Source organism: Acromyrmex echinatior, chromosome 10, assembly GCF_024713525.1.
Source record: "Acromyrmex echinatior isolate Ae372 chromosome 10, ASM2471352v2, whole genome shotgun sequence".
NCBI classification, from domain to species: domain Eukaryota; kingdom Metazoa; phylum Arthropoda; class Insecta; order Hymenoptera; family Formicidae; genus Acromyrmex; species Acromyrmex echinatior.
Genome location: NC_141861.1, coordinates 2,673,413 through 2,696,106, shown reverse-complemented (window position 1 = coordinate 2,696,106; position 22,694 = coordinate 2,673,413). Strand labels below are relative to the sequence as shown.

General features: G+C 32.3%; 3 protein-coding genes across 5 annotated transcripts in view; 2 read left to right on the top strand and 1 right to left on the bottom strand.

Annotated features, from left to right (window-relative positions):
- Positions 1-1,364: 1,364 nt before the first annotated feature.
- Positions 1,365-3,298, top strand: ND-SGDH (NADH dehydrogenase (ubiquinone) SGDH subunit). Of its 2 annotated transcripts, none has more exons than XM_011067572.2 (3): positions 1,365-1,519; positions 2,409-2,620; positions 2,840-3,298. In XM_011067572.2, exons 1-3 carry the CDS (start codon positions 1,435-1,437, stop codon positions 3,080-3,082), a joined length of 540 nt encoding a protein of 179 aa, XP_011065874.1. In that variant the 5' UTR covers positions 1,365-1,434; the 3' UTR covers positions 3,083-3,298. The 2 variants fall into 2 exon arrangements, with proteins under 2 accessions (XP_011065874.1, XP_011065875.1); XM_011067573.2 differs by lacking the exon at positions 1,365-1,519 and adding an exon at positions 1,542-1,715.
- Positions 2,959-22,694, bottom strand: part of LOC105152987 (uncharacterized) — a 29,651-nt gene continuing 9,915 nt past the window's right edge. The window contains exon 18 of one of the 2 annotated variants that reach the window (XR_015546340.1): positions 2,959-7,137. The gene's annotated coding sequence lies outside the window, so the exon portion shown is untranslated. Of the gene's footprint in view, positions 7,138-22,019; positions 22,136-22,694 lie in introns of those variants that run through there. The other variant, XR_015546339.1, reaches the window with a different exon arrangement.
- On the top strand, positions 13,589-22,525 carry LOC105152988 (facilitated trehalose transporter Tret1). The gene is made up of 6 exons (XM_011067578.2): positions 13,589-14,256; positions 17,417-17,500; positions 19,609-19,956; positions 20,188-20,345; positions 20,562-21,014; positions 21,344-22,525. The coding sequence occupies exons 2-6, from the start codon at positions 17,444-17,446 to the stop codon at positions 21,936-21,938; spliced, it is 1,611 nt and encodes a 536-aa protein (XP_011065880.1). The 5' UTR covers positions 13,589-14,256; positions 17,417-17,443; the 3' UTR covers positions 21,939-22,525.

Below are 22,694 nucleotides of genomic sequence, written 5' to 3'. Positions count from 1 at the left end.
TTTTATCGATTCGCAATCGATGACTCATTTTTAATGTAACACCGCGATATCGCTTGTAACCCTGCGTTATCGTTAATCTTTGACGTTATCGATGAGAGAATAGGAAATATTTGCACGACACGACAATGTATCGGCGCGTTTGAAATTCTTTCGACCGTGAATCAGCTGTTCTCGAAAAGAATGAATACCGTGATATCGGGATCTATTGTATACAATGTACTAAATGCGGAGGATTAAGCTTTGATCGCCTGTGATACGATATGTTACGTAAAAAAGTATAAAATTTCTAATTGCTCGCGACTTCGTTATTCTTATTTGCAATAAAAAGCTAGATGCAAACGATACCATCGCAATACGGCCTCGCAACTTGACTTGCGTCGCATCGTTTCGAAAATTTATTTTAAAATAAGTTAATTTTTCAGCTTTGATTATAATCGCTGACATCAAGGCTTTTGCATTATAACATGCGAGTGAAATAACATCAACAGCTTGTTACTCACATTAATGACTAGCGTGACGAATTTTTTTTCTTTTCTTCCGCAAAACTTTAAAAGGCATTTTTATCGCGTATGTCATGTGACATATAATTATTACGCACCAAGCTGTTGTGTTTCACGCCTTTTTTAAATCTTTTTTTCCCTTGGCATAAAAACAAAAATCTAAAAGTTTAAATAAATTAAGATCGACGATACGGTCCAGAATTTTCTCGAATTCTGTCACATGAATTACCAAGTGTTCGGTAATTTACAATCATTTCTCAAGTTCAATTGCTCACTTGACCCGATTTAATTGGTGGTATACGTATCACCATTTATTGTTATGGAACATGTTGCTATAAACGTACGTGTTGAGGATTCTAACTAAACGATTTCCAACTCAATCGACGAGAATCATGTGAGTACGTTTTATTGTTTAAAGCTGAAAAAAATTCTTCTAAAATTTCTAAAAAAATTTTTTAAATTAAATTTGCATTATTTAATTAAACATACATTTTTTCACGTGTAATATTTTAACCAAAATAATATTGCAAAAAATGACAATTAATTTAGTGATATATTTTACCAACATTTTTAACACTTTTAACATATATATTAATTTTGTCATGATGTAAATTTTCTTATGTGAAATTATTTATAACATTTTAATTTTATTATAACACAGCTCTAAATTTAATTGAAGAGAAATTATTACAATTTCGTATTTTTTAAAAATGTAAAAAAATATATTTTTCTATCACTTTGATAATTTTTTTTCTTTCGTTTTTACATAATATAGTTTTAAAAATTGTACTTATAGCTCTATCTTACCGGTTTACAATGATAAAATAGCGATCTTTTATGTTCAAGTTGGTAAATAAGAGCCTACATTTTCGATCTACCTACAGAGTTCATACCAGAGTTCACACTTTGTTCTATTCCGTGTTATCGGAGAAAAATGGCGGTGTGGAGTAGTATTTTGCGTGCCGCAAGGCAAAAATTGCTGCAAAACAGCGGTTCCGGAACAGCGTTGATAAAGAACGGTGATTATTCATGCACGGTTGCTCGCGATTGTTCGCGTCATTGAACGAGTGTCTTTTATTTCACCAATGTGCTTCTGCGAAAGCAGACTGTATTTTGTTACGCAATGACCACACAATGCATTTGGATGGAGTACGATTCTTCTGTATTTCGTGTAACAGAAAAAACCGAGACGTGTCCGAATAAAAATAAAAATGAGTTACGAAACATTGAAAATTCTTAATTGTTCATCACTAATTTCGATAATCATTTTTTTCCTCATTTCAAGAACATCTGACAGTATCAACATCTTACACATATTCATATGTTACTAAAAAAAAATTCATAGCAAATTTGTTTATTACGACCTGTTCCACAGCAATATAAGATTAGTCTTAGTTTAGTTATTACTTATTGTGTGTGTGTGTGCTTTCTAGCAAGAACTACAGATGATGGTATAATACAAAAAGAAAAAGAGTTAGTTAAACTGAGATTTAAATTACATTGGTAAAAATAGATTAGAAGAATATAAATAATAAGTTAAACCGAGATTCAACTTTATCTTACATTAATGGAGCCAGATCTATGTTTATAAGTGATTCTGATCTATTTCTGATCTTTGTGTTGACATTTTACATACTTCATTATATTATAAATTCAGTCAAAAATGAATGTGTAATTATATTAGCTATATTATTATATATTATTTAGAATTTTATCGACATGAAATTTTTGATCTATCTAAATATCTTGTGATTAAAAAAGAAGAATCCTTGTCAAAGACCTAATCAGTAGTCAATGTTTTTAAAACATGTTTTTAAATATTTTTATAGTAAATAAATACATAATATTTATGTATTGGAAGCTATTAATCCACTTGTCATATCTCAGAAATCTTTTTTGTATTTCTAGGACAAGCAAGATGCATGTCAGAAGAGCGCACGTTTGTCATACGACCGAGCAACTTTCAGTGGCACAAAACGAAAGATTATTTCCACTTTTACTTTTTACTCGGTGCTATTCCTATGGGGATCGTGATCACCTTAGTTAACGTATTCGTCGGTCCTGCCACACTCGAGGAAATTCCTGAAGGTTATGTTCCAAAGGAATGGGAATATCTTCAAGTAAAGATGATTTTTCAAACGATTTGCCAATATACGCCAACTTTGCACATTTGCCTTGCATTCGCTAAATATTGATCTACATTCATATGCATATGTATTAAATATGTGTTTGCTAATGTTGGCGTATATTGGCCGAAGAAAATATTTTTATCGAAATGTTTTGTGTTTATAAAAACTAATTAAAAATATAATACGATCTTTATTTCTTATTTGTTTCAGCATCCAATTAAAAGATTCCTTCAACGTTATTTCTTCCCGTCGCCGCAACAGGAATATGAGAAATTTCTGCATCACATATACCACGAGAACCAACTCAGAAAAGTTAGGCTTCTTGAACAGCAGGTGAATGTCGCAATGAGCACTCGTCGCGATTACAGAGATTCATACTTCCAGGAGTTCTACGGCGCCAAGTATTTTCATCACTATAAACAATATTTGGACAAATATTATAGTGAAAATTAAAATTGATATCATTTGGCTTGTTAATTAATTTTGATTTAAGAGAGATCTGTGAAAATTGGGGGAAATTATTTGATCAGGTGTAGATACGTAGATTACATGCTCTTGTTAAATTCATGCTGAAGAGTAAATCCTTTGCAGTGTTAACTCTGTCGATAAGTATGTCGCATTGTACAGTTACTAAAGTGTAAAGTTAATAAAGTCTTGATTAAAATTCTTCCTGGGTGAAAGTATGATGCACCAAGAAATAAGTTTTCCTTGCAATATATATATATATATATATATATATATATATATATATAAATAATATATATATATATATATATACACACATATACATATATACATATAATACAGAATAATTTCATATAATTCTATTTTTTTTTTAAAGAATAACTTAAGGATAACGTGCGCTTTTCACTTTCTGCAAAAAAATCATTATACATTAAAGATCTTGTGAGAATATCATTAATTTTACATAACGACACAATTCAAAAAACAAGGTTTCCCAGAAAATAAATTTCAATGTGTTTTAAATCATTAAAAGAATCATTACAATAGTGTAATATTAATTTTGAAATGCAATTTTGATATAACTTAATTGTTAAGTGATAAAAATACTTTTAAAATATGTTCCTTTTTTATTTTTTTCGTTCTTTTTCTGCAAACAACTAAAAATAACGTTTTTTTTAATTATACGTTATAGCAAATGAGCAAATTTTTTTAATTATATCGTTGTAGCGATATAGTTTGAAAAATGATTTATCACCTGCGTGTTCCCACTATTATTAAAATATTAAATAATCATTGTAACGTTTCTCTTTACTCATGAAGAGCATCTGCACAATATCAGCAGAGGTGCAAATCATTTCCTATAATGACATAATAATTTCTCAAGTAGCAATTTGCGATTAACCGCAATCATCAATAATTTCTTTTTGAATCCGGATCGGATTTTGCAGCAGGAACTACAACGCTAAAACAAATCGATCATCTCACGTATAATCGATTAATTTGTTTTTTGCGTTGCAGTTCTTGCTGCGAAATCGATTTGATTAATTGAAACTGTTATGATTTCAATACATTTATTTCATATCGTATATTTTACTTATAATGAAAAACTTTTATGGCAAGCTCGATAGACAGTAAATTTAATATCGCGATTGCGCGAACAACTCAGTAATTAAGCAATTTGTTTATTTTTGCGTCAATTAATTAAAAACCTTGGTTACTGACTTTTTTTTTAGCACAGATTTTGTTTCTCTTTCTCTCCCTATATTAAGAGAATGAATAAATCGCTGTCATGTGAGCTGTCTCGCGAATATAGCGGACATTTCCGCTTCCTCTTGTTTCCGTAAAACATTTTTACATCGTCCTCGCAAAACCCTTTCAATTTCCACTCGACGGTCGCACGTGTCGCGCACAATACGTTGCGTCATTACGATTATTTGTAACGCGGCCCTCCAGTAATGGGATGCAAACCGTATTGCAAATATTCTGTTTCAATGTTCTCACTGGAATCTTATTATTATATATCTTTTTGCGATAATGTTAAAGATGATACACATGATTCTTAGATGCGGATTAGATATTTTCTTCATGAAAATATCGAATTTCTGATACCTTCGAGAAATAAATAATAAAATCATATCTTTCACAAATAATTTCAAATAAAATATTGTTTACTTGAATCTTGAAACTTCAATTATACTTATAAAAAGCTGAAAAAATTCGGTGAAAATTTATTAAAAACAGTGGCGTAATATTTTCAGGAATCAAACTACCAATTAATTTCAAATAAACTCGGGAAAAAATGTTACATATATTTTTATAAATAATTAGTACATATAATTGTATATGTCAATTTTATATAATTTTATACAATTATATATAATTTTTTATAAAAATATATATATAACATTTTTTTCCGGGAATATGTAATTTGCGAACATTACATTCGCATTTGATAATAAAAAAAAAATAGCATCATTAGCGTAAGTCGATTCCGCAATAATTAAAAATGCTTCCGTGTGTTGCTAAATATGGGCTATATTTGTTCATTTTCGATTATCTTACGATTTATCACAAACTCGACGAAATGTCAACAAGAAACGATAAGACGGACAGGAAATTTGTTGCTTTTACGAAAAACGTCATATTTCCGTGCGTCTATCTCTTACGATCCTCAGTGATAACGTGATTGTCTTGTCGGTGCGTTAACGACACGTGATCACCAATGTAACCGTGCAATGGTCATTGTCAAGGCCACTTCACGTATCTTGCATAATGTATACTTATGTATGCACTCGTGTACAAACACAGCTCAATTCCGAGTCAGCGAGTACACAAACAGACAATCGGCTTGATGCAAATTTACTTGCATTTGTCACTTTTGGTACGCGATTTATTCATATTTGAATATATGTACGTATGTACGTTAAATCTTCATAATTTATGTCATAATAACATCCGACAATCACGCGAAACTACTTTGAAACTATTTATCATTCAGTTCCGATATATCAGCACGATATTGCGACGTTATTCACACGTTTTTCTACTCTCCAGTTTGACGGATACTTTCAATTAAATATATGACAGGATTGATAATGACAAAAGATAATGTTTTTTTTTGAAAGAACAAAGCATTGTGTTTTTATAAGCATGTTTTCAATGCTTCGTACACAATGTTTCAAACAGCTTAAAAAACATATTTAAAACATGTTAAAAACAACGATTAAATATATTAAACATGTTTACAACATGATTTTTTTACCAACCCTGAATGTGCAAAAATAAAATAACTAATGTAATGCGTCATAATTATTACAACGTATTTAATGTACTCGTTTTTAATTTTAAAATCTATTACTACACTTGCGATTTTTCATGTAATGTCACCTTCCATATCATTTTTTTTTTTTTTTTTTACCTATATACGTATTATACCTATATGGAGTATCTCAAAATTCGTGACTTAAAATATGTTATTGCAAGAGATGGTTATAGATAAATATTTATTTAAACACTAATTTTTAAGATAGTAAAGGTGTAAATATAACCTATTGTTTAGATAGACTGTTTAGATAGCCATAAACACATGTTCGCATTAGTGAACGCTGATAAACGCGTTCAAGAATCGTCATATCCAAGGAACACATGAAAGTCAACAAAAATCAAAATGACATTATTTTGATTCTTAATGTCAATAAACAGTCAAATTTTGTAATCAAAATCACTAGTTAGATGACTTTCATGACATCAAAATAGTCATTTTAAAAAAGTCATTTTAACTTTTTCTCGACTTGGTATTTCTTCAGCAAATGATTATCTAAACGTAGTCTGTAATTCGCCATATTTAAACTCTTATATCGTATCTCAGAAACTATTGCTTAAAATAAAAATTTACAAAGAACTTTTTTTATTTAATTTTTAAAAAATTTTCTTACATATATTTGGAGTTACTCTCTGATTTTGAAACATCCTGTATATGTATAAAAGTTAAAATGTAAAAACTTATTAAAGAATAATTAAAAAGAAGGATAAGGCAGGTATTCTCCGTTGAAATTTTTTTTTAATTTTACGACCTTTTACGTCGCATATTAAACTTATAAGGAGCAATTTAAGCAATGGAGTGGGAATATTGCATGAAAAACTGTCGTTTTTTCGTTTTTTATTATCGAAAGACAATAATACAGGATAGTAATACAAAATTGCAAAATGGCTTAGGACTTTTCGGCTCAGTTTTTGATCAGGAATAGCGCTATATGATTAGTGAATGCTTTTTAAGATACACCCTGTATACGAATTATATTAAAATCACAATTAAAAAAAAATCATTCTTATTGTAATTATATATATAGAGAGAGTCCGTGATGTAACCGCGTATTCCCTTTCATTAACTTTATCGCGACGTTTCCGCCTTGTCTTTCATCCCACAAATCGACTTCTAAATTTAATGACTTCGCTGAATGCTTGACTGACTCTCGGCGAAAGTTTGCAGTTCGACGGCACTTTATTGCAAATCTCGTACAACAAATCGCGTCTGCGGGATGACTCTGCAACAGTGTTGTTTTTTAAAAATTAGTTGGCGTTTAATTTAACGCGAGAAAGCAAGATCATCGATCTAACAAAGCTTGAACATCTTGACGGATGCAAAATACATGTAATGGTAAAATTAGTCGATTAAATATAATATTTGATAAGTGCTCAATTATATAATTTCTTCGCCTACGAAGAAATTGCCTGGAAATCGTGCAATTGGGAGTTGGAAAATTTATTGTTGGTGACTATTACGAAATTTGTAAAACAAAAAGTGCATATCTATGTCTAATGATATGTACATTCAATCAATTATCATACTTTATTTTTTTCGGATAATACAACTCATTAGCTTCGATTGTAAGTGCTAATGCTAATCGCATTATGGTAAGCTGAATCATTGATTATTATGTTACCTCCTGTGTGTGCGTATTCTTGTGAATTAAAAATGGAGTATAATAAACTTATTACATATATATGAATTTCAGCGTGGTGCATACATAATCATTAAATGTGATAGTCGTAAACAATTTACTAAAATAATTGCAATTATTCTTGTAATTAAAGCTCATCTTAGGCAAATTGCTCCCGAGGATCCGCAATCGTTGCATGGAAAAATACATTCAGGGGCACGTGTGTGTGATGTGTGCGCCTTATTATATGACTCTGCTGTTGCTCTTCTCACCCTGTTATTATATCATAATTATGTAACGATACGTAATACATGCGATGTTTGAATCGTTTTATTCTTCGATATGTGCAAACCGATTCCGGCCTCCTTTGCAAATCTTCTTTTTCTTCAGGAATTTGCATAGCAATCAATTGTCAATTATTATAATCAATGTGTGTATATACATTTGTATATACATATACACATATGGAATGAAATTTTTCTGCCCCTTTTTTTAAGATTACGAAATGATGAAATTTAAATAAACGATAAATTTAAATTCATAATGTGCGAAATTGTTCTCTGTTATAATTTATGTTGTTTCTCTGTTATTAATTTTGCAGCGAATTATCATAATATTAGATTTAAACAAATTGCCATATTATTAATTGTCATATTAAATTATCTTATTTATCACAAATTTATCATAAATAATGCAATTAGATCGCATAATTAATAAATATCGATTAAATTGATATTGTACGGCACATCTCGCCAAATTTGCCTTGACGTCAAGAAAAAAAATATGCGGCCTGACGTAATAGAATAAAATTTATTACTTCAGCTTACACTGTCAAGAAGGGATTTGGTTTATAAAAAATAAATTTAATTCACACACATCCATCCATACTAAGATTATTTCATCCATACGCGTTTTATGCCAATATCAGAGACTACGTGTATTGAAGATTGAGATTGAAGATTGAAAGATTGAAATTTGATCAATCAAAAGGATATAATCAAGAAAGGCTTTAATTATAAACAATAAGAGTTATAATAAGGAGCATATAAGCTTAGTGCTAAATGATTTTTCCTAATTTTTTTTTAATTCGAAAATAAATATAAATAGAATGTTTTTATATATATATATATATATCTGGTCATCTTCAGTATTTAAACTTTCTCACAATCAATAAAATACACCGTAATTAATTACATACTTTACATTCTCATATTAATGATTTGTTGCATACATATTTCGATCGTCAAAACAAATGGAGCTAAAATTTCTTTGTTCTCATAGATCAAATTTTTACATTCAATCTTTAATTTCAATCTTCAATGCATATTCTCATTCCAATCTCACACTTACTGTATCTTAAAGGCCTGATGTAATAAATTTAAGTAAGGATAGAGCAAGGTGAAGGTAGATGTTCGAAAATGCATTTGGTAATCACGAATATCGCGGCGTGTACGACATATACACTGATAATGGATCTGTAAAGTTTGGCGCCAGGTATATATACGTATTTATAGCCATAACAATAAGGTGCAGGGACGCCTCTTATGTAATTTCATGTGCATAACATATTAACATCAGGAAATCAAAATTGCAGGTCGCGTCGATCGTCGCCATCATAATATGCGAAAATTATACGATAAGAAACTGCATCTCGATTATATCTTATGGCCCACATCGAGATGTCCTTACACTGTTAAATCTATAGTTATTAAATTTAATCTAAGGTGAGTCGCCACTGCTCCTACTCGATTATATTTTATACTAAATGATTATATTTAACACTATGTCATGTTAATTTAACCTATATAGTCAATTTGACACGATATATAGTATCAAATTTAATTATCATTTTTATCATTTTAGTTACAAGAGCTGTGGCGACTCACCTTAGGTTAAATTTGACCCTGTAAATTTAACAATACGCGAATTGATCGCCTTCGCGCCGCTTATATTAATGCGATTGTCTCATTGGAAAAACAACCATACGTGTTTATTTTGTAATCATAGCAAATATATAACGATCGACTTATACCACGCGATTTCGTTGAAATGAATCTCTGTCTTCTATAGAATGGATCACTGTCATCGAGCAAAGCTATTAATAATAGTGACAAATGTCAATATAATAAGCGTCCTCATGACTTGCGATCTGAGAAAGAAAGATAGATTCAAAGAAGCGGTTTACGGATTATCTCCATGTCTTAAATGTTTTGTGAATATTACAGTTCATCAAAACGAGAAGCAATCTCATACAGTATACTATCTATATAGATAACACAGAGAGAACTCGCAAATATAGATTACGAAGAATTCGCCAATACTGCGTAGCTTCTTTGAAGAAAATATCAGAGAATAAAAGCATTAAAAATAAAGTCATTAATCTTTCTCCTTCGATTTTTTTTTTAAAGTTTCATATAGCTTTCTTTTGTGGTTTCATAATTTTTTATTATATTTTTATTAAGAAAGAATTACATTCTCATCCAAGGTTTCTCATCCAAGGCTTATTAATTATATAGATTACATAATCAATGAAAAATATATATTTCAATATTTCAATTAGCCATCTCGCTTTCACATGTAACTTTGATGAAAATCGTAGAGAAACTCCATCGAAAATGTGTTCACTGATCGATTCACTGTTGATTCTCTTTTCTGAGAATTATTTCTGAGCAGATTAGATTTCTCTGTTATTGTCAGTCATCTGTAAATAATCTCATTGACGACAGAAGGTTGTAATCGGAAACAGAAATAACGGAAGCAATCAGGGTTGCGGGCTACGATTTACATGAAAGTCGATTGTCACGGAGATAGTCGCTTCCTGAGTTAAAATTGATCCTTGAACGTGTTTCCTAATCGGGAAACTTTCGTTCGTTCGTCCACACCATTGACGAGATCAACGTGCCGCGACCTTCGAACGGAAATACGGAAATAGACTTTGTCAATTCGGATCCTTTCTAATACTCTCTCAATCGCGATACACGAGCATTTTACAGGAAAGTTGTGTTTGAGAATGAAATTGAAAAATTGAAAAATCGCAAGAAACTCTAGAAACTAGATTTTATTTACTATATCTGCTCAAGAAAATTATTTCGAAATAGGAGTTCTTGATGGCATTTTTCTCTTTTGTTGAAAATCGAGAGTTTTGTGTATGCAACTTTTTCAATATACTGTCACATGTAATATTAGATATAATGAATTATTTATAATAAAACACTAATTTATATCGCAACGATTTAATGTCCATAATAAACTGACATCTGCAAATTGTATCATAAATCATATCGCAAGCAGGAAAATAGGTGAAGCTTATCGAATTAGCTTATCGAATTAACTTATCGAATTTATTTACATGTATGTTATGCTCATGACTGCGTCCATAAATGATGGATATCGAATCAGAAGACATAAATCGGAAGACTATTTATCCACCTACGAATTATCTTCGCGAACACTCTATAAGTTACGATATAATTAAGTGATGAAATTCAAAACGATAACCATGAAAAAAATTATTGCCAGTTATCACCCCCAGTTGTCGCATACTAAAGTGTTATGCAATAAATAATATTCGATTCGTAAATGTAATAGATTCATTTTGTAAATAATTTTGCGACAACGAAAAGAGTTTCCATATGTTTCGTATCGAGCTGTCAATGAAGAAGATGATCTATATGCGAAAGAGAGAGAGTGGGAGAGGAGAAAATGCGTTTTCGCAGACATTTTCGCGGGTCAGGGATATTAATTGCTTCTATTGTCGTTAACATTTACTTTTTATTGTGAGCGTAGAACTTTGCAATCGCTATAAGAATTTAAGGCCATGCCTCATATCACGAATAGAAGTAAACATGCTTAAAACAGCTAATTATAATCAATTGGATGCCTGGCATAGCGATTGTACAATCGCGTAAAGATAATGAGTTCTTTAAAAAAGCCTCCAAGTATTCGCCAATTATTGCCAACCGTTGCTCTTCAATGCGACTTCAGTTAGGTTTCTTCACTGATAAATATAATTGTTGACTGTCGTTACAACTGTTCTCCATCCTCTTTAAAATTTCTCAAATCACGAAATTCGATGCTTATGACTCAGCTTTACTTAAAAACTGAAAATAGTTTACAAGGTAATGTAGGGATTTCTTGTGCTTCCTTGTTTGATTTATACATTTGATTTATACGATAATCTTGTCTGAAGTTAATTTTTATCAGACAAGATGCATATCTCAAATGCTCTTTTATCTTCTCCTTCATCATGTGATTCTTGAATTCTTTCCAAATATTATTATCCTGAATCTGTGCCTTTCAAATCCAAAGTCTAATGTATCTGTTACTTGCAACCGCGTATTTTCTCGTGAAGCTGTGTTAATGCGCGAGCATGAATCGAACTTTATTTATTGCCGAGTCAAATTAGAATTAGCTTATCATTCATCGGCAATAAGATCCGGACGGTGACAGTGCAGAAAAAAATAATTTCTGTCATTGGAAAACCCCCATAACAACAAAGAGAGATATCGCCGAGTTTCGCACAGATCGTAATCTGAAAACCGCAAACTCGAAGATGAATTAAACTGCATCCTTCGTTTAACCCTCTGGAGCTACATTGAGTCATTCTTCCGTGTATCTGATAGTTCTCTTTGCAATAATCATTACTCTTAGATTTTTCTCACGATGAGAAAACCCTCATTGTCATCGAAATTAATCATTCATTAAATTTATTTATGCATATTATTATAAATGCACATTAGAAATATATTTACGTTTAAAAATAACTTTTAATTGTCGCTGTATCGGAATAATTTTTATTATTTATGATACAAAATTAATTTGAATAAAATTATAATTGTATATAGGATACGAATATATATAAAAGCTGGATGTCGAGTACTAAATTGATATTTAATATTTAAAACATAAATAAGAATATACAATAGACAAACGTTTCAACCTTCATTAGGTTCAGCCTCAGCATAACAAGTATAGTTAAAAATAAAAAAAAGTTCACAACACCAAGTCAGTTAAAATTTAATTATACATAAAGAGTTACAAAATTTCGAACCACTTTTATCTTCGATTTTGATATCTTCCATTCCGTTATTGTCCAATATTATATTTAATCATGGTAATATTGTTCAAAATATTTTTTATTTTTAACTATACTTGTTACATTGATATGATCTAATAAGATTGAAACGTTTGTCTATTGTAGATTCTTATCTATGTTTTATTAAATATTTAATATCAATTTAGCACTCAACATTCAGCTTTTACTCATAGCCTATAAACAAAATAATTTAATATTTAATTATTGAGTAATAATATTTAATAAACTATAAAAATAATAAAGCTCAATAAATTAAAACAAAACAGAAAGACAAAGGGCTACGAGCCTAAAATAATTATTATAAAATAACAAAATTATTTTGAACAATTAAAAATAAAATAAAACATGTCATGAATTTAAAATATGAAATTTAATTTGACCGTTAACAAGTAAACAACACAAACGTTTTGATCTGTTAGATCATTTTCAATGTGACACAAAAATAACAATGGAAATATTACATGGATAAGATATATAAAAAATTAAAATTCGCTCTCGATCGCAGTATCAAATATAAATCTCGCTCCAAAATAAAACGAAAGTTGTAATCGACAACAATATATTCCTCCGGATTGTGTATGTAGAATAAGGACGAACATGTTTCTTTTTTTCATCAAAATGATATGTATCAAAATGATGTGTTATCTATTAGACAATGCGATGAGATTGAATGTGATCATCTCTCTAAGATACTCAGAGACAAAACTCTGTATCTCTCTTCAATCGCATTGCCTAATAGATAACATATCATTTTGACATACAAAAAAAGAAACATGTTCGTCCTTATTCCACCCAAATAATCCTATATTCTCATCAAATCGATACAAAGCACCTGACTACGAAATAAGATTAATTCAGAGAATTCAATTTAGGAATATCCCCGCAACTCGTTCTTTGATGGTGAAGAATATCTCTAGGGGGAGACCTCGAAGACCATCCTGGAAGGGCGCTTCGCGAACCACGTCGTACGTTTCGAGAGAGTCAGCGGCCGTCTTTGCCGCGCTGGTATAAATGCGAAGGCACGGACGAAAATCGTCTCAGTGTCGAGCGCGAAAAAAGCCGCGACGGTGCAGCCATTCAATACGTGGCCAATCTCCCAACCAGAATCACATGCACTCGTGTGACCGGCACGAGGAGGAACCCACGAAGAGGAGACTCCTGCAACAGATATTCCCGTTCGTCACGTTTAGTGACGATAAAACATCATCGTCGAGAAAACCCACGATCCAGAAACTTTTGTTGAAGACACTGAGACGATCGGAGTCTTCCGTCGCGATATTTAGACTTCCGACGTTTTATTTCTTCCTTCCTTCGTCACTTCCTCTCACGTTATGAGTGATATATCTGGCTTGCAATTGTCGTCGGACTCTTTTTGCAAATTTCTATTCCGTTTGCGTCTTCCCTAATTTATGATCCGTATCCGCATAAACGCTCGCGCTTTTCGCGAACAGTAGTAAGTCCCGAAGGACGGACCTTTTGGGATGACTTGAGGAAAAATAGAGACAGAGCGATTCTGTTTGACATTGATGCCGATATGGAAGCAGAACGGCGCAAGGATTGTGCAAGATTTTAGAGAGGAATATCCTTGTCATTGATTCAGGCAAGAGAGTAGCTGATACAATTGCAAGGTACTTATATCTCATGATTTATCTTCTGATGGATTAATTGCTTTTCATGAAATTAATCACTTTAATTGAATTAAATTGAATTAATTGAGCGGTTTAGACGTAGCAAAATAAATTTTCTATCAAAATAAACACACGTTAAATAATTAAATTCCATTAATTAAGCGTAATTGAAAAGAAAACAAAAAATCCATCTGTGTCAAATATCATACTGACGTCAAACGCAAAATTTCTCACGATCTTATCTTTTCATGACATTTTTTTTTGTCTACTTGTTTTCGCTGCTTGCGTAGTAAATTCTCTTTTCTGCTTTAATAATTACTAGGTGTTTGTGTCGATCGGGTTGCACCTGTCATCAGCATTCGTTAACACTTGCGATCTCTGCGAAAACAATACAAGCTAATCCAAATCGCAATAAACGACAAAAATAGAGGTAGAGATGCATGTCATGTTCACATGAATGAAATTCTTTGGACAATTTTTTATGAGGAGTCATTGTTTCGCCTTTTCGAGACTCAGAAATTCTCTAAATTTATTGCTATTATTATTATTATTTTATATTATTATTATTGTTTTGCTTATAATTTTTAAAAAAACCTCTTTTTTCAAATTATCAGAAAAATCCATGGAAGAATTGGTTTTTTTCCGATCATTTAAAACTATAACTTACTGCGTTTCTCAATTATAATTATAGACTTGGGGTTCAAGGTAACATTATGATAGCTGATGTGTCACATTTGTGCATTTTTCTTTATTTTATTTTATTCTATACATTTATCCATATTTCTATTGTTATTTTGCACTTCAATAAGATTATTATTATTATTATTATTATTATAAATTACGAATTGTATCCACTCATCGCAATCACGAATGTTAATTCGATTTCATTTCGCAAATTTTCTTGACAGACGGATGTTGCTTAGTATTTTTTATTCTCTGATTATTTTTGTTTAGATATTTTATTGGACGCGATAGGCAGTGTGTATTCTATTACGACGCGAACTGGAAATCATGATGCAGCATAATCTTACAATTAATTCGTAATTTTCCGAGTACGTTATCCTTTCATTATGTGATTATCTTTGAATGCAAATTTATTAACAGTTTATAAAATTTTAATTAATAAACAAGAAATAAAGACCTCAAACGGTCAAGTTGGATCTTTAGTGGTTAAATAATTCGGTGTGAATTTATATACCATACATATCCAATTCTGCAAACTGAACGTCGAGTTTAATTTTTATTCTTGAAACGCAATTCTACAAGACACACAACAGAACTAGAATAGCACAATCACAAATTAAACAATTTAATAATATTGATAACATTAATATTGATTACAAGCATCTTAGATCTTAATAATCTGATGCTAATCATCTTAAAACATATAAATAATTTTATTGTGAAAAAAAAAATATTACTTTTGAATTAGTAAAAATAAAAATAAAATTCTGGAAAGTTACTAGTATATATCATATTTCTGATAAATTTATTTAAAATACATATATATGTATTAGTCTAACATCTAGCTTTGATCGCAACCGGTGCTTCTCGTATTTAGTATCTGAAAAATAAAATACTCCGCGTGTATATTTCTTGATGAAAATTACGTCAATGCAAGCGCGTAATAGCTTGTTGAGCGATAACAAACAGGAAGGGCGAACACCAAGATCCTTAATCCACTCGTGATCTTAATAAGATCTTATGACGGCCGAGACGTGTCTTTCATACCATATAAAACGTATGAGAATCTGCACAGCTGACATTTGCAAATAGATTTATAACGTTGTTAATCGGCGTCGATCTTATCGTAGGCATCGAAGCGGCATGGTATGATGAATGGATGCGCGATGGAAACGATAAGTCTTGAACTCTAATCCACGCGTGCCGCATTAATGGGTTAAATTGAGTTAAACGTGAGAAACCGATTGAGGATCTAGCAGCGATAACAGACCGGTCTCGTGAGTCACTATCATCACGAGACCCCGAATGACGTTGCTGTCAGTTCCTCAAGCATTTCGAGTGACGGACCGTCGCGAATGACCGCTTAATTTCACGATCATTATTCAATTTGTGCGCCGCATTAAATCACGCGCGATATAATAAACAGCAACACACATTCTACAATAAGCCATTAGTAATAAATCAGAAGTCAGAAGCTAGAAATTGACCAATCATAGTCGAATATGAGAAGAATAATTGACTATGATTGGTCAATTTCTAGCTTCTAATTTTTTATTCATCACTAATAGCTATAAAATGTGTATAACGTGTCAGAGTGCTCCTCGCCCCGATAAAGTAAACTGTAATGTTTACAAAATGTGACCTTCCAAAAATGAAGCAGGAAAAATGACACATATAGACACAGTAGATATAGATAACCCGCGAAATAATTTAACTTAAAAAGTAATGTATTTAAGAATTTCATTAAAATTTCCTTCGATCTTGAGATCTATTCCAATTAATTTCTACCGACGCAGAGACTTACAAAATGGAATTACAAATTAAATTTAAAAAGTATTTATCTCGTATCTATTATCTGCAAGTGTTAATGAAACGTCAATGCAGTATAAATGAATAACGCAAGAGTCAGATCGTAATGAACAGTATTTGTTAGAAAATCAATTAATTCGAGAAATGCATGTGGCATCCATTGAAATATTTTTTCAATTTTTTTTTCCTTTATCAACAACGGCAGTTCCCTTTGTAATAATTACGCTTGTACGTACAATGATTGATGTCGAGGTGAGTTAACGCTTTTCATCGCGAATCAAAGTTACGCGAGATCGTCGCGATCGAGATCTCCGAGTCCGAGTGTTCGAGGAATTTTCTGCACGAGTGCGATCGCGTGTTATCATTGTTATATCATTATTCACAACCGGAAGCGACTCGTCAAACGGCACATCGAACTTTTTTCTTTGAAATCGGAAAAGATACGCGCGCAACGAGATCCGATTTTAGGTAACATAAGGAACTCTAATCGCACATCGTTTAGATTTTATCCTATTATCGTAATTAATAATGACATCATTTATTTATTTAATAATAATCATTTAATTTATGTGTGCAAAAATTAACAACTGAATTTATATATAATATATAGTAAGTAAATAAATTTATATAAATATAATATCTACCGCTGTGTCCTATTTTTCTACAGTCACCCAACTGCCCTTCGAGGTGTACGATGGTCATTCGGATGAAGCTCTGGTGGAAGATCCTTCATTCCGGCGACAAGAATGGTGTAAGTCACTTAATCCAGCGATTAGCGGCGCCGCAATTAAGCACGTGCAATACCGCATTCTTTGGCGATACTAATTCCGACATGGAACGCACGACGTGTTGCGTAATTTCGATATTTCACGAAGTGAAGCGAATTAAGTGTCGTTCTTGCACGTGAGAAGATATTCCTTATTGCTAGATATTTATTTAATCGAGCAGATACAATTTTTTGCCGAGATTCCTTCTCAGAATGTAACGCTAAAGGCACGAAATAATTACTTATGAAACCAGCTGGGACGAAGAAATGTCCGAAAATCTCTTCTATTGTACAATAATTAACATCGAGGGAATAAAGTAAGAAATTATGATAATAATAAGTGAGCAAAAATAAAAAGGTATAATTGGTGTAGAGGATACATTGATTTCCTGCCTCTGTAATTGCATCTCACTTGATACATTGCAATTGGTGCGAATAACAATTACGCACGCACAAGAAGACTTTGTTAAGCGAGGCCGTCGAAGATGATCGTTTATAAATAAATAAATGGATAAACCGACAGCGTGGAGGCGTCTCGATCGGCCTTCTCGATTCTCGTCCTTCGACGCCGGGGAATTTTTGAAGCTGTCATAATGCATGCATAACACTCGTTCATCGTAAGAATCCTTTCGCTCGATTTTCCGTCAATTAGACCAACAATAGACTCAATATAGTCTTTAATAGCCACTAATTTGAATATTTCTTTGTTTTTTATTTTATTTATTTGTTATTCTCTTATTTCATTTTTTTTTTTCAAGCTATTATGATTAAAATTGAATATGCTCTAGTACTTGTATATTCACGAGAGGAACAGAATCTATCTTTTAGAGTGGCGCATTATTTATTTAAGTTTCGTGCCCCTATTGTTACACTCGACGAAGCGAATTTCCATATGAAATACATCGGATACCGATGTGGGTTTCATAGCCCCGAGCGCATGCAATCCTTGATGCGACCTTCGATCACTTTCTCGCGATCCGAATGATAATAACTAACTGTGGAGACACATTGTTACGAATAATTTACTCGTTATAACGTTTATGATAGTGATCTTGTGCTTTCGTTTCGAACACTGCATAATGTACCGATCTTTTTTTAACTATAAGCGTCGAAGTGATAACGCCCATGTTGGGTGCGTCATCGCGTTGTTATTCGGCACTATCGTTACTTCAGTTGAACATGCAGGAAATATTGGATCGTCCATCATACGTATCGAGATAAAGAAAGAAATTCGTTGTCTTTCCCCGAATGGCTTTTTAAATATCGGATTTTTCTAAAGTAAAAGAGGAAAGATAAGGAAAACCGCCTTATCGTATCCTATTACATAGGATAGGCTTCTAATGAGATATAATTTCTGCTTCCGAATTTCTACTAAAATAAGCGCGAATGGCTGGTTTCGTCAACTTATTATCATTTTTAAGGTGAAATTTATTTAGTAGAAATTTTATTATTAGATTATGCGTATAGTCGTTGCGAAAAAAGATTTGTGAAATTGAATGTTATCAAGTTTTATTGAGGTGAGTCTTTAAATCTTGTTTATAGTATAATAAATAAATGTTTGATAATAAATTCCATATGCAGTGATAGAGTGAGGTTGTATTAATAGGAAAATATCAAATATGATGACTTATTTAATTGTAAAGATTAAATTTTATGACCGTGAAAAAGGCACTTAATTTCTGAAAATTAAGACGTATAAATTTTGTTTATTTTCTACTTCACTTTATATAAATTTAATATGCTAATTATAATTGATTCCTAGTCTTAGAATTTTTTTTTTAAATAATAAAGTCATTAAAAAAATTCATACAATTACCATTTATAATAAAGATTGAAACTTTCTATGTTCCTACTTTTATGTATAGTAAAAGCTTTTATATAGAAAGCTTTTCTTTATTTCTTCCCTTGGTTTCCTATTATAAGATATCATCTTATATAAAGATATCCTCGTATCTCATATTAGAAACCCTTTTTTTTTTAATTAACAAAATCTGTAACTTAGCTGTAGCTTCATAATTGATTAATTGAGAATTAATAAAAATATCTACGCGCACGTGTGATAAATATTCCATGAAAAAACTTGGTATTTATAGATCTTCGCGGGTTTGGCTGTGCACACCGGCCAGATCTCCGTGGGACTCTCCCAGGGATACAGCGCGATCCTGATACCGAAACTCCTCGAGACAAACTTCGTGGACCAGTCACAGGTTTCGTGGATCGCTTCCCTCGGTGTAATCTCAAATCCCCTCGGTGCCTTCGTCGCCGGAATCTGCGCTGAATGTTTCGGCCGCAAGTCCGTGATCGCCCTGGCCGCGGTACCGCATGCCATTGGCTGGTTGCTGCTTGCGTTATCAAGAAATGTATCGATGCTGTACGTTGGCAGATTCATCAGCGGTATCGGCACTGGCATGAGCAACGGATATTATCTCTACATCAGCGAGGCAAGTACACTTCTGCGACGCCAAGAAATACAAATAATAGATTTTTATCACGATTATATAGTTGTCGCGAAGCTTTTCGTTCAATATTTGAACAAATTAATGTGTATTAATATTTGATGTGTATCAATATTTGAACAAATGTACGTATTATGATTAATGATTGATTTTTTTCTTTATTCATTTCACGTGCAGATTAAATTTTGAAGACGAAAATATCTGATTGTTTTCTAGGCGGCAGCGCCAAATCAAAGAGCGTTGCTCGCGAGCTGTGGACCAATTTTAGTCTCCCTGGGCATCTTGATTGTGTACACCTTAGGTACCATCACGACATGGCAAAAAACGGCCATTGTCAGCATCGGACCTGCGATTCTGTCACTTGCCTTGACATGGTACGGTTGATTTGCAATTGTCAAATAGAAATAATTGAATCTTTGGTGCACGAATTACTGCGCAAAAATTGGCATTCGTACTTGCCCTTATTTCATTATTGTGAAATAAAAAGTCGCGAAAGTCCGTTTGTTCCATTCACGCGTATCATAAAATTTCAAATCCCATAAAAATTCAATAACAATTTTCCAAACATTAAACGAAATTTATTTCTGTAGGATAATACCGGAAACTCCCGCCTGGTTGGCTTCAAGGGGTCGAACGAATGAGGCCAAGGAGGCTCTTCTATGGCTGCGAGGACCCGGATTGAACGTCGACAGAGAGTGTCAAGAACTCTGCGAGACGAACGCGAAGCGGAAGGAAAAAAAGGAGAGCCTACTGCGGGCGTTGCACAAGCCCAATGTGTGGAAACCGTTCGTGATACTCTTCATATTTTTCGTGCTTCAGCAACTGTCCGGCATCTACATAATCTTATTTTATGCTGTGAACGTGCTCAAGGATATTGGCATAAATATGAATGAATACACGGCTAGCGTCGGCATGAGTGTCATCAGGCTGTTTGCGTCAATCCTCGGAGCTGGATTGGCCAACAACTTCGGCAGGAAGATCCTGGTCTTCTTCAGCAGTTTTGGAATGGCTATCGCCGCCATGGGAGTCGCCCTTTATTTCAGGTTTACATTTCAACTTCTTCGAGTTTTACAAGTTCTCGTATAATGTATGAGAAACGATAAATAAAAAGAATTTAAAAAGAATAAAAAGAATTACGAGCAAAGCAAGATCTTTAATGCTCAAATATAAATATAAACAAATTAATAACAATTGTGCAATCTATTACAATTGTTTCGCCCTAATTGGATCATTTTCAATGTAATAAAAAATTACATTGACAACAGATAATATTATAACGTTATAAAATATTCGTTTGGCACTTTTAATTTAAATATCTTCAAAGTTCTTCGTTTTTTCTTATTCTTAGAAATAATACAACTTCCTTTATCAGGTTCGAACTCCCATCGTGGATGCCATTACTTTGCATCGGGATCCACGTGGGCATGTCCATGATCGGTTTTCTCACGTTACCGTGGGTTATGACCTCGGAATTGTACCCGTTGAGATGTAGAGGCAGTCTTGGAGGTTTCACAACCAGCATTGCGCAGATATTATCGTTCGCAATAATCAAGACATATCCGGATTTAAAGGCTATTGTCAGTCTAGAGTTCACTATGTGGATATTCGGTGTGGTCAGCGTGCTGGGCGCGATCTTCGCTCTAACGATACTGCCGGAAACGCGGGGACGCAGCCTTGACGATATCGAGATGAAGTTCTCCAGCAGATCGAATGACGACAGTTCGATATATGCCGGCAAGATCTTTTCTAACGCGTGGTCCCAACCGAAGAACATCACCCTCCAGCGATTCACGTCGATCTCGGAAGAAAAGCAATCAAATATCGCGGCAAACGCGTATGTCTACGACAACTTCTGCCTGGAACTGTCTCCGGAGAAATTGGAGAAAGATATCGAAGTTTCCGAAAAGAAATTGACTCGCGATCAACGAGTCGTAATTGGCATCGCGCTTGATCACGTACACGTTTGATACGAGGAATTCAGAAGAACTTTTATTAAAATTCCTATTTGCAATTTTATATATTATGTCTAGAGGATATTTAAATTATATCTAGGATAATTATTTATTTATGTTATACAATTGATAAGCTGAGAGTTAATCAGTCATTAGTATAAATGCCATTTTATCTGTTGTTGCCAAATGTTCCTTCAGTATTACGAACATTCCTGGAAATGTAGTTTCGAAGATTAAAATTACTTATCTGGTAATATTTTTATAATAACATTATGCACAATTGTATATAATATATATGTATATATATATATGTATATATATATATGTGTATGTATATACTTTACATTTTACATAAATGACTGTAATTTTTCAAACAGACATTTTCACTCTATTTGTATAATTTTCATCAGCACTGTCTTTTTATTTCTAATAATGCAAATTTTTTTGTACAAATCAAAAATGTATATACTTTTGCCAAATAATAAATATTAATTAAATAAATTTTAATATATAGGTTAATATTAATCACGTAATATATACGATGGCTGATAGTCCGTTCGATAAATCCATGCAAAAATAAAGATTCAATTATTTAAAAAAAATCTTTTTTATTTTTCAACATAATCTCCTTTTAAACTTATACATTTAGTCTAGCGATGGTCAAATTTTTTTATTCCCTCCATAATAGTATGATTTATCCAAATTCTTCAAAATAAGCAATTATTTCGGTGATAATTTCATTTGATGAAAATTTCTTTTCCGCAAGCCATT

What these genes read in the sequence shown, in the direction of transcription:
- ND-SGDH (XM_011067572.2), top strand. Translation starts at nt 1,435, where the DNA reads ATGGCGGTGTGGAGTAGTATTTTGCGTGCCGCAAGGCAAAAATTGCTG. An exon ending in AACAGCGTTGATAAAGAACG is followed by an intron (nt 1,520 to 2,408) that starts GTGATTATTCAT and finishes TTGTATTTCTAG; the next exon opens with GACAAGCAAGATGCATGTCA. An exon ending in AGGAATGGGAATATCTTCAA is followed by an intron (nt 2,621 to 2,839) that starts GTAAAGATGATT and finishes TATTTGTTTCAG; the next exon opens with CATCCAATTAAAAGATTCCT.
- LOC105152988 (XM_011067578.2), top strand. Translation starts at nt 17,444, where the DNA reads ATGGTCATTCGGATGAAGCTCTGGTGGAAGATCCTTCATTCCGGCGAC. An exon ending in ATTCCGGCGACAAGAATGGT is followed by an intron (nt 17,501 to 19,608) that starts GTAAGTCACTTA and finishes TGGTATTTATAG; the next exon opens with ATCTTCGCGGGTTTGGCTGT. An exon ending in GGAGTCGCCCTTTATTTCAG is followed by an intron (nt 21,015 to 21,343) that starts GTTTACATTTCA and finishes TTCCTTTATCAG; the next exon opens with GTTCGAACTCCCATCGTGGA.